This window comes from Amia ocellicauda, chromosome 15 (assembly GCF_036373705.1).
Source record: "Amia ocellicauda isolate fAmiCal2 chromosome 15, fAmiCal2.hap1, whole genome shotgun sequence".
NCBI classification, from domain to species: Eukaryota; Metazoa; Chordata; class Actinopteri; order Amiiformes; family Amiidae; genus Amia; species Amia ocellicauda.
Window position 1 is genome coordinate 15,280,739 of NC_089864.1, and position 12,954 is coordinate 15,293,692.

A 12,954-nucleotide genomic window follows, 5' to 3' on the forward strand; every position below is an offset into this window, starting at 1 on the left:
AATAAGTTTGAGAGCCACTGTGTTATGCTGTTTGCCTGGTTGGCAAGCCAAATTATCATTTAGAGATCTCTAAATACATTTAAAGATATCTTCAAATATTTAAAGATATCTTTAAAAAGCACCTTATTTAGATATCTCTAAATCATTTAGAGATCTAGCAAATCATTTCAATATATCTTCAAATGACTTCCTGTATTTTGGCTGAGATTATCACTTCCTGTTTCCTTATTCAGTTACATAGAAATGAAGGAACAAATTAACAGGAAGTGATAATCTTGGGCTACATACAGGAAGTCATTTGCAGATATCTTTAAATGATTTGCAGATATCTTTAAATGATTTAGAGATCTTGAAATATTTGAAGATATCTTTAAATGATTTAGAGATCTCTAAATGATAATTGGGCTTGTCATACTGCCTGCACCTTCCCCAGCTCACCACCAGATGTCACACTTCACCTATCTCATGTCATTATTCCATTATCCCTAGCACCTGTTCTTGATTTCCCTCATTCAACTCCCAGTGCATTTAAGCCCAGCTGATACCCCGGATCAACGCAAAGTCATTATTTACTCTTGCATCAATCTCCAAGCCTTACCTAGTTCCTTGCTCCTTTGTGTTAGACCCTTGCTTACCCTTGACCACTGTTCTTCGGATCTCCTTATTGTCTTGCTTCCTGGATTCTGACCTTTTGCTTGCCTTACTTTGACTATGTTTCTGGATTTCCTGCATTGCCCTATTTGCCTGTGACTCGACCTCTGCCCGTTCTCCTGATGACGTTTTTGGAACTGTCTCTGCTATTCCTGTTTAACAGCTCCCGAACTTCCTGCTGGATAGAGCTCGCTCCGCGCCTGGGTCCCCGTTCGCCTGGTCAGTGCACCATGACTGACCTGACACACTGTATATATGCTATAATATATGCAAATGTTTAATTTCTGGCAAAACAGATATAAACTGATATAAATACCTTCTATTAATTTATAGGACATGAAAAACCTGTTCATTAAAAAAAATGCTCTTCTACTTGTATTAGAAAAGTGTACTGTAACAGTATACAGTGTGTACATTGTTTAGAAATTGTGCTCCCAGTGTTACTAGATCAGAGGTTTTCCCTTCATACAGTATACAGAGGTTTAAAAACCCTGCTCAGGTAAGAATTTTTAAAGTTTTGAGTTTGGTTGCTTGGCTGTTTTTATAATGTAAATATTAATCTTATGAGGTTTTTCCACACGGGAGTCTTTTTTTCTCTCTTAAAAGCACCTCCCCATCTCATATTACCACCACACATACACCCTCTCTCATGGACCACCGTACACAATTCTTGATTTCAATAAATTATTTTAAAAGTCCTTCAGATGCCCTTACCCAGGTGAAGGTAGACAGCATAAGAAAACAAATGTTTTAAAAGCATTACATAATACAGTACATTACAATCAGTCCACAATACAATTAGATTAGCATACATCAAGGTATGCTCTTGAAGAAAACATTTCAGTTGCTAAAGACTGAGATCATCGTTTCTGTCAAGATGTCCATGATATAGAAACGCAGCGATAGAATGCAATTTCCTCCCGGGGTGAGTAGGAAGACCCTTGTGGCCATTTCTTGAGGTCAGAAGTGATGCAATTCAGCACTTTACAGCCCTGTGTTTTCCTCACAGAACGAGTATTCATCTGAAATATATGATCAGAAAGCGAGAAACATGACATCGCCCAAACAACAGCGCTTTCCTCTCCCTCGGGCATGCACCATAACAGTGTGTCTCTGTCGCTGCAGAGAGATCGCGTTTCCTTTCTAACAAGACAGCCTTTATATGAATTTAAGTGCACATGAAGATCAGCACAATTAGTAATGAACAGACATCATAATAAAGGGCATTTATTATACACAGAAGATTTCCTGATACGTAAGCAGGAAATTAACTTCCACCACTTCAATATAGGGCATTGGTTACAAGCGAGAGTGACCCTAAACCCCCAAAGCATTGACACCCCTTTATTCAATAAGGAGGGGAACCTCAAACCTCACCCTACAACTCTTGGCACGGTCACTGGAGCACCCACAGGACACAGATGTGAAACAAGTTACATTCTCTCTCTTTACAATTCAGTAAATCACAGCACAGAGTCTACAAACACGATGTAGTGCAGGGCATGAAGTTTTACTGTCACAATCCTGATACACGGGAGAAACTATACTAAAACAGCAACAGCAAAGCCTTTCAAACCCTAAACTGATGCTAAAGCAATGTAACACAACAAGAAGGAAGCTAACCCTAAAACCTTGCAAAACTCACAATTGTCTCATTACAGAGCGTCTCTGCAGCTCGGGTGGGCAATTGCCTCTAACAATAGATCTGTAAATACAATTCAGTGATTGGTAAAGCTGGTAAAAAAAAAATGAACTGCAGTTATCACACATTTAGAGAAGTAATGTTTGACATTTAATTGTTACTTTTATAACAAAGCAGTATACATAGCAAATCACTCATCACAGTAGGAATACAATATTACATTTCTTAGAAAATAGTATCTGAAAAATTCTGCGCATTTTGATAATGGAGAGGTTTAGTTTGTGTTCCACTTGTGAAATCACTGGCAAAAACACTTCCTGATTGCAATTTCTTGGCAGCGCAGCAAAAAAACATTTTTCAAATGCAATTTTCTTACATTCACAGAGCAAAACCATATATGATGTATATATATTTTATTTTATATATTTTATAAAATTGTATTATAACGTAGTTTATGGATATATAGTTAGATTTTCTGGGGGGGGTTTAATTGCAAGCTGAGGAAGAGGCTAGCACAGTGGTTTATTGTTCAGATCGGAGTATGTCGGTGGGCTCTGATAAAAAGCAGAAGTAGGTACATACTTTTTGATTTGACAGATCATCATTATTGACAGCACCATCCCAATCATCTGGAAAAGAGATACAACAAAATACATTGGTTTAGTTCAAGTGGGTAATGAAAACATTAATCAAATCCACTTTCTTTGTCTGGTTCACAAAAGTATCTCTATCTTTGAGCTGAGGAATGATGTACACGACCAGTCAGAAGTTTTAGAACACCCCCATTTTTCCAGTTTTTATTGAGATTTAAGCAGTTCAAGTCCAGTGAATAACCTGAAATTGTACAAAGGTAAGTGGTAAAAAAAACTTCTCATCAGAGAGTGCTTCACATCATTAGAAAGCTGTGAGTCTCAGCTTTCATGGGATACCAAACACCAATTGTTGGTATAATTGTATCTCCAATTGTTTATTTGTTATATGCTTTAATTTAAGAGTACATCAAGACATTAAACTGCATACACTTGTAGCGTTAAGTGTGGGGGTGTATTTTGATAAGGGCATTTCAGCTCTGAGCTGAAGCACTGATCTAAAGAAGACCTCTCCCCCCACCAAAGTTATCAGATTTCCTAAGCTCATCAGCATGTGAACTGGTTTACATCAAAGTGACAGTCTGGGAGGATGGCACCGAGAATGGGCCAAATAGCGTGGAATCCCTGCTGTGAGATGTCTGGGGAAGGGGGCCTGTAGGTAATAAAAACTCTTTGAAATGGACGAGAGCCGAAATCCCGACACAGAGCTACGAACCCGGGCCAACCGGCATTTCCAAAAGATGGCATGGATTGACATCAGTCATAAATCAAGCCCCCCTCCAATAGGACACTGGGGGCTGAAACTGAAATCCAATCTCACAAACTCAAGAACCAATCGTCTATTGATCTGACAGACTATAAAGAACAGCGCACAGTCTCTCTCTCTCTCTCTCTCACCTGAACCAGAAACTCGCTACCACAGCTCAACCTGTAGCTCTGTTGCCAGAACCGGAACCAGAAACGAAACTAAGTCTTTGCCGGCAACAGAAGAGTTAAACTGGGAGAAGGAGATTGAGCCGTACGAAGAATTGTTTTAAAGGACTTTATTAAATAAAGAACTTTACAGACTGCGCTGCCCGCCTGTGCCCACCTGATCAGTGGAGTTTTACAGCTGGACAATTGACTAAGTCGACTGTATACGCAAGTGTCAGTCATTTAAATAGCTATTTGAGTCGTTAGAAACTTGACCCTTGGAACAAACAGGGCCCTGCTTTCCTCAAAGACTTTGTCTTCAAATAAGTACGGTGAGAGACCCTGCTTGCCAAGAAGATTTTGTGCACAACCTTGGAGCCTTCAAACCAGTGGAAAATCTGTTTGGAAAAGACTGTTTCGCGAAACCCCAACTTCCAGGTGCATCGACTGAGTGGAAGTTCTTGGACAAAGCCGAACCGGACTGCCTTTGCTCCAAAACACACGGACCTCGTGCCGTGTGCTGTTATCTGAGCCCGAAGCCAGAGAGGCCTCTCTGCGACGAAGTTCAGAAAAGTTTAACAGTTTGGAGTTTATCATTCATGACATTTGAGAAATCAATTAGAAATGTTAATCTGTGATTCATAACTCTAGAATGTGTAATATCATTTAGTTTTCTTAAATATAAATGTGTGTTGCATTAAACTGTTTTGTTGATAATTTTAGAAATAAAACCTGTCAACGCCGAGAAATATCTTCTCATTCCTGTTTAACTGTTTAGTCTGAAATTGACACAAGTTAATAGACATTAGATAATTGGTGGCCCTGCCTATCCTTAATCATTGAATAATAATCAGTTAAGGGAAATTGTGGTAACAAGTAATGATAGGATCTTTCACGGCACCTGAACGTAAATGAGACTGATATATATATAACAAGAAGTTACCTGACATAAATAGTTACCTGTGTAGTTATTTAATGTCTGACTAATAATACTAATGAGAGACTCACCGTCATCTTACTAACTGGTATTGTAGTTAATGTGTTTATAATCTTTTTTTGTTTAACGATTTGTGTGATATCATATGCAATCCCATGGTCTTTGATTTGGTCACGGAAGTGATTTGTCTTTGATTTGTTGATCTAGAGTTGAATTTTAGTTAGTTTTTCCCTTTTTGTATGATTAGTGTAATGATATATTTAGTCTTTGTTTTTAATAAATTTGACAATTTATATCTTTGGAATTGGTGTCTGCGTCCAATATTACGGAAATTGAGTTCTACAAGATTCCAGGATTCGTGATAAGGTGATACTATAAATTCACTTCTTTAATTGAAATGTATAAGTGTACCTTACGCTACACACTTCAATAAAAACTGGACAAATTGAGGTTCTAAAACTTTTGACAGCTAGTGTACATTTGGCTGATTTGACCAGCTTTAACTCCATAGTCAAAGAGAGAAGATATTGCAAAAAAATGAAAAACTTCAAGTTCAAATCCTGCCAGGTTGTACTGTCCTGCACACAGATAAAAGACAAGACTGTTTCCCAGCAAGTGTGCCATGATATTGTTGTGCCTTCATCAATGAACAGATGTGCCCCTGAAAATCCATCCATATAATGAAAATAAGAACAAGAATAATCTGAAATAATAATAATAATAATAATAATAATAATAATAATAATAAGAAGAAGAAGAAGAAGAAGAAGAAGAAGAAGAAGAAGAAGAAGAAGAAGAAGAAGAAGAAGAAACATTATATAAAGAATAAACTTGTGATGTCAACTTGTAACTAAATTAAATAATTGTATTACATAATCTAACTTCACTTCACACGGGGATACAGCTTTGATTTTCATTTTTCTTTTACATCCATATCTTCCATTAAAATAACACCAAATCAATATTCAGAATATTTATGCTGAACTGTGAAACTATTCTGCAGTGTTGAAAGGATATATTGTATAAGTTATAAGGGAGTGGATAGAAGGGGTTTGGTTGCAGCACACAATTCAATGTTAAGTAGGTGTGATCTAAGCTAAAGTTTAGTTTAGAAGGTTGGGGAACATTACCTTGGACTCAGGTACACAGTGATCCCCTGTGATACTGTTGTTATTTGAATTATTCTAATTAAATTCAAAACCATTGCAAAGTAAATAAATAAATAAAAACTTACGTCAATGACCACTAAGCCAAAATATATTCCAATCGCTGCATTAACAAATCTTTCCATGTGTCCGATGTAGATGGGAGCACAGGGCTAAAAAGAAAAAGGAATTGAGTCAACAAGAATAGAGCAGAAGCAAATTAAATCATTCAGAATTTCTATATTTATTTAATTTTTGTGAATCTTCACCCAAATTTCAATGAAAGAAATGTGTGTTTCATGAAATAATAATTTGAATAAACCTAATGTGTTACAGTATGTGCTGGGATTGACTGGCACAAGCTTACCTCACTGAAAATGACCTTTGAAGACAAAACAGAACTGCCATCTTCCCCAACAGTCTGGAAGAAATTTAAAATAATATCAATGGTGCTATATCAATATCAATCAATATCAATGTTTGTGTGCTATAAGGAAAACTTAATAATCTAAAGGGGAAAATGCATTTAATAATAAATTGATTGGGCACATTGTTTTTATATTTTTTTATATCATTCTTCTTTAATTAATTATTTTTACATTTGAAATGTATGCGGTCCTTTAAAAAACTATACGTACGTGATTAGACAGACTGTGGCATTTTGGACTGTCAGGATCATTCGAATCACAGAGACAAGAGTCTGGGATGTTTTGCCCCCAGTCTTGGTACCCATTTTCCCATCCACAACACTCTGCCTATGGAAACAATTAATATTTTAGAAAACTGTCACTTACACAGCACTACAGGCCTCCACAGATCAACAGTCTGCATCAAACAAATGTAATTACAAAATCAGTTTTTACCCATTTTTGCACACTTTCCAGCCACTCTTTGGTGGTATTGTGGGCTTGATCCACTGTCATGTTGTTAGTGAATGGTCCACTATCAAGAATCTGGAATTAAAATACACAATTCTTCAAGCATCTGATATAATCTCATGCCAAAAACCAAGCAGCCATCCACACATTTTCAATAATCACTTCATCCAGTGCCGGGTCACGGTGAGCTGGACCCAAACCTGGCGAACACAGGGCAAAAGTCACAGTACAGCCCACACTGGATGCTTGTCCACAGGGCAGCTCACGAGCACACAGAGCACATCTACACAAGTCCAGCGCAATTTGTGAAAATAAGCAGCTCTAAATTCCTTTTTGTGGAAAACACATTAATCTTTTTGTGGAGATTAAACTTAGTTCCTTAAATAATTAATTTTGAAATACAATATTTTTCAATGTTAATGTATAATAATAAAATCAATAATATTAATATCCATTCTTCAGGTCTGTTGCTGTTCACTGATCTTTCCATTATCAAAGATTTTTCCCCACAGCTGTAACCTGAGAATATAGTCTGTGTATGAGGTCATATAATACAGAATTACTTAACTACTAAGAATGTAAGTATATCTGAGACTGTATTCTTTAAAAAACAAAAAACAAACATGAAATAAAGAAATCCTACCACCGACTTGAGGATGGACAATGACACAGCAAAAATCAACAGGATGACCAAGCCAATACCAGTCAAAATTAGGTACTGAGAAAAAAATGTGAGAGACATTTAATACAATTTGTTCATATAAAGAAATGCACAGATGCTGATCTATGATTACACAATGTCACATATACAACACACATTTCAACATTTTCTTTATTCAAAATATAATATTTAACCATGTAGAGCACTTCAAATGCAGTTCATGACTTGAGTCATGTTATGTATTACGAAACATACGCTTGACTATATAAGGCTTGCTTAGTAGTAGAACAAAATATGTACAAATCACAAAAATATATTTGTGTTTCAAACTCACAAAGATCACAAATAAATGGCTATGTTATCCTTATGATGCTTTCCTGTGGGAAGAGTAATAAGATAGAAATACATACCAAAATCAGAACCCACTGTGTTTCTAAATATGCACCAAGAGCTCCAAGACAGGACATTATCAATATGATTGTTCCAATTACCAACACTGCTATTCTGCCTTTATGGAAGTTTTCATAATCCTCCTGCAAAACATAAAACAGAACTATGATAGGAAATAAATACATACATACATCAGTAAATATGATATGGATATATATATATATATATATATATATATATATATATATATATATATGAATTTACTCTAATAGCTAGTAGTCTGGGTTTCTCACAAGATCTTATCCACCTTCTGTGATCAGATATGGTTTTGTAAATGAACTAGCAACTTACTTTTTGAGCTCCATAATAGAACAATTGTGTTATTGTTAGGTTACCTTTACCATTAAGCTGGAAAGACTTGATCAATGTTGTTGCATTTCTGACTTTCCAGGACATTTGACTTTGGTAGCAATTGAGCACCAGCTGTATTAGGGTGGGACTCTTGCTCTCTCTCAGACCTGGTGTTATTTAATGCAGTTCACGCGTTCGTTCTCCAAGTAGACACAGATGGACTATTTCACTACATTTTGGACATCTGCACCAGCCGTCAGCACCAGCAGCCTTCAGTGCCCCCCTCCCGAAGAGCCCGACTACCAAAGGGCAGGGAATCCAGTGAGGAGACGCCGACAAGGAGACAAGACACGGCATCACATCACCAACAGCTATGACCATCTCTCCCATTCCTTTCCTGACGGACCAGAAAGACCGTTCCTCCCCTCACACTCCACGCCTCCTTGGTGACTTCAACATCCATCTTTCCAACCCCTCTCTGTCTGATGGACTTCTTCCCCTCCTTCATTCATTCAATTTCAGTCTATCTCCATCTCAACCTCCATACAAGGCAGTCTGTTTCATAAAACTCACTCCACTGAAACTGCTCCTATTTGTTTCATGCTGCCCCCTCTCTTTTGTCCTAATCCTACTCAATTTATCTGCAGTTTTTGACAATGTTGATCACTCCATTCTCACTCCAGTCATGGCATGAATCTTCTTCCGCACTTCAACGTCTTAACAGGTGTGCCCCAAGGAACTGTCCTGGGTGCTCTCCTGTTCTCTCACTACTCATTCTCTGGACCCATGGGCCCATTACAACCCATGGGTTCTCCTACCACTTCTATGCAGATGATCTTTTCCCTTTTCTGACTTCACCTTTCACATCTCTTCCTGGCTTCCTGCGCCAGAAGACTAACATTGCCTCCTCTCCACTTCCCTTCCTCCAGAGCCGTTCCTTTTCATCCCTGGCCCCTGAGTGGTGGAATGACCTTCCCACCGAGGTCAGGACTGCACAGTCTGGTGTCTGCTCAGCTGTTAAGACCTAGCTTATCTGGAGCTAAACTGGCTTGTAGATCTCAACTGATAATATTTAGCTTCCTTAATCATAAAATCCTAAGAATAAATAAATCCTTAAATAAACCCAACCAGAATGAAAATAGCATTATTCTGTAATGAACTGAATCTCAATGAGAAAATGATTTCTATACTTTCATTTTACCTCATCAACCTCATCGTAGATGGTCATTGCATACAGTGCAACTCCAAGCAGCAAGCACCCCAGAACCTGGAAATAGGAGCAGACAGAGATGCATTACACTAAACATACATGCTTTCATTTTCTCTCCATATTCTCCTATACATTTTAGTCTTTTTCTACTCGGTGTCTAATGGTTTAGTTTACATTTTGTATTAATCACCATCCTATGTTGTTCTTTAAATCTGTGAAGCAGATGGAAACCTTGCAAAGGGTGCTAGACCAAATCAAACAATTATTGATTCATATTACCATTATTATCTACACTTCTAGAATAAAGGAGTGTTCCTTCACAATGAGACATCTGCTTAATTAATTTGAGTGTCTGTATATACTTGTCAGTGAAACAGCAATGTAGATTGTAATCATATATATAAAAAATAAAAATAAATAACTCTTTACTGTATAGTTCAGAAAGTACCTGGTCTGTTAGTCTAATTCATGTGAACAGGTGCACTCATGATTAATGCATATGTATCAATAGAATTTTTAAAACATTATGTGTCTAACATCAATATAGAATGATTTCAAACTTAAAGTCTCTCTTTAAATAAAAGTATAATTTTAAGAAAAGTTCTGTCTATAACGTATTTGTTATGCAGAGAATGAAACAAAATAAAAACATGTGTCTGACCTTCAGTCCCATTGATGCCGTGAACCATTACGTATATTCTTGAGCTGGATTGCTTCCAAGATTTTTACAAGAAATATAGAAACTTCCCAGGCCTGTAACCAGATGCATTACTCGTGTACTCGTGTATAAAATATATGAAAGATGGTGAGATTCAGACAGTTTAATCTGGAGTGCCTCCTAAGATATGCATTTATGAAGTTTCAACATGTTTTTCATTTCCCCAGAGTTAATTTCATAACATATCTGCTTCCTAAGCACTGATGAAGCTGAAACGTTTGCTGCTTTTTTCTCTTGAGCCTTTAAGACCTGATTCCACACAGAAATAAATGTCTGACTGTGTTTCCTTTCAATGCAGTGTGCGGACAGGATCTGTTTCCTAATAACACCGCACATTACGCACTCGCTGTCACTGCACTGCACTACCGCCATTTAAGGGATCGCGCTAGATTTGCATGTTAGCGACATATTTATTTTGCAAACTGCACTTTTAACATTTATATTTACATTTAACATGTATATTTATATTTAACATATATATTAAGACTACAATTTTATTTAAAAACTATATATTTATTTTGTGACTCAGAGATTGAGGACTTAGTTAAATATTTAATCAAACTATAAATATTTATTTTTCAGAAACGGAGATGAAGCATTTATTTAAGTATTTAATTTAAAAAACGAAATCTTTAGAAATGTGGGAAAAACCGCTTAAGTATTTACTAAATGTGGGAAAAAAAAACCCACAAGGTTTAAGTTAAATGTGTGAAAAAAGACACTCGAAAAAAAAGCGTGCGCTGTTTGACTTTTGGCGCCCCATAGTTGTCTATTCTGTGTATTTGGGCTATTGAGGTTGGAGTCATTTAGCAGATGTGATCCAATGTGATCTGCATGTCGTTCAAGCTAATATAAAATGAACGTCATAATCACCGCACATGTATGTACATTAGAACATACATGTAACCTCACTTTACAATGAATAACTTTACAATTGTGTCCTATACAAAGGCAAGTGATTGAACTTGTTTTAAATGCATACTGCTTCCAAAGTAATTACACAGGATAAACGGCTAATCGACGACTTCCTTGTCACGGGATTATTTTGTCCAGAGAACAGAACTGTGATTACACATTGACACCCTAAAAATACACATGTCCTTAATCTACACAGTTACACAACACACACACCTCTTAGTTATAAATGTAGTACGTTTTTAATTTTTGTATTTCAGAGACTCTCTGAAAAGGTCAACACAACTATTTGCATTATTTTCTTCAGTTTAACCACAGACGAACACATTTGAGATATTGGTGTGTTTGTTTGTTTGTTTGTTTGTTTGTTAAAAGTTACCAGCAACGCCATGCATCTCCTGGTACGTTAACACAACAGAATAGAAGAACCGTAGAAACACATATAATTGGCAATTGTTTTGCATACACTATACGAATCACTTCTACACATCCAGTACTGTAGACAACTCTGTGCTGTGATTTCTGCCCATCAGATGCCACTTCTGTCCGAAGAAAAGCGCCTTTGCAGAAATAATCCATTATACTGATGCAGGCGGATAGTGTCTATTGAAACCAGGCTAACTTACCCCAAACAGGACGTTGAAGGCGATGGCTACAGTTTTCACACACATCTTATTAACCTTCGCCATTGCTGGATGTTAAAGGCTTCTCTGAGCACAGAGTCTCTGGGTGTGTGATGCTCCGGGCGCAGCTGCAGCTGTTCATATGGAAAAGTCATTCCCATAGAGGCGCTGCTGACGGGAAACCGCACGGATTCCTGAAGCTCTGGACGGGTGCCTACATTTTGGGGTAGTTATTCTGCATTGCGTGGGTGTTTTTCAAAGCGCGATAGTGGCAGAAACAGTCTCCGTTGTTGTTCTCACAACTGTTGCTAAACGGAGATGTTTCTCATCTGTTAAGACGTCCTGTATTCCTATATTTGTTATCCTACACCGTTACAAGGGATGAAGAGGGTTGCTTTTATAAATCACAAACTAAAATGTCATTTCATGCTTTTCTGGGTGTCATAGCAGAAATTAATGGACATGAAAAAAATATTTTTTTTACATTACCCTGTAGGGGAGATTAAGATTAATGTACAGTAATTGTTATTGCAAGTCTAGTCTAGATGTTTACACCCACTAAAATAGTGCAAAAGTACACCACCTTGTTATGAGAACAAAATGAATTTAGCGTTCCCACAAAAGCCGCACCAAGAGAAGCCTTCCATTAGTACAAATTCAGAAATGCTGAGTAATGCCAGTGGGAGGTAAACAAGACTTTGGATCTGATGAACTGGAGAACAAGAGACAAATGCGCAAATGATCATGTGACAAGGGCTGGTTTGATCATAAGTAAGTCATGGTGCGCAGAGAGCTAGAGGGAAAAAGTGCAAAACTGGGGAGAGGGACATCTAGTGGTGAACGTGGGGAAGGTCAGGGCAGGGACATGACAGCTATCTACAGGAAGCAGATATGATAGTGCCAGACACTGCGGTTCAGTTTAGATACTGAGTGGGAGTAAAATAAGTAGGCAATATGAGTCAACAAAAATATGATGTCAAAGCATAGTAATTATTATAGTAACTTAATATTTCATAAATATCAAAAGGTGTATAACTCAAACATCTCCACCTCCTGTAGATGGAAGTTCACACCCAATCCATATCCACAAAGTATCAGTGCAACAACCGTAATTGTTTCATGGTGAATCATTATTACCAAATGTATGTATAAAGACAGATTCAACCTACCGTTGTCTGGACCAGACTGCACTGAGCTACCTTCAGACCCTCAACCCCTCCAGACAGCTGCAGTCTTCCTGCGCCAGAAGAAAAACCTTGCCTAAATAAATAAATAAATAAATAAATAAATGATAAACTATTTTGCAAATGCTGAAATCTAATCTGAAAATA

General features: G+C 37.2%; 1 protein-coding gene across 4 annotated transcripts; it reads right to left on the reverse strand.

Moving 5' to 3' along the window:
- Nucleotides 1–1,318: 1,318 nt before the first annotated feature.
- LOC136771575 (tetraspanin-8) lies at nucleotides 1,319–12,154 on the reverse strand. Of its 4 annotated transcripts, XM_066723971.1 has the most exons (11): nucleotides 11,627–12,154; nucleotides 9,359–9,424; nucleotides 7,827–7,949; nucleotides 7,399–7,473; nucleotides 6,741–6,830; nucleotides 6,516–6,632; nucleotides 6,245–6,298; nucleotides 5,967–6,050; nucleotides 2,876–2,922; nucleotides 2,297–2,356; nucleotides 1,319–1,673 (listed from the first exon to the last, which is right to left on the reverse strand). In XM_066723971.1, exons 1-11 carry the CDS (start codon nucleotides 11,687–11,689, stop codon nucleotides 1,670–1,672), a joined length of 783 nt encoding a protein of 260 aa, XP_066580068.1. In that variant the 5' UTR covers nucleotides 11,690–12,154; the 3' UTR covers nucleotides 1,319–1,669. The 4 variants fall into 4 exon arrangements, with proteins under 4 accessions (XP_066580068.1, XP_066580069.1, XP_066580070.1 ...); XM_066723972.1 differs by lacking the exon at nucleotides 2,297–2,356 and having other exon boundaries at nucleotides 11,627–12,068; XM_066723973.1 differs by lacking the exon at nucleotides 1,319–1,673 and having other exon boundaries at nucleotides 1,863–2,922; nucleotides 7,908–7,949; nucleotides 11,627–12,062.
- Nucleotides 12,155–12,954: the final 800 nt, after the last annotated feature.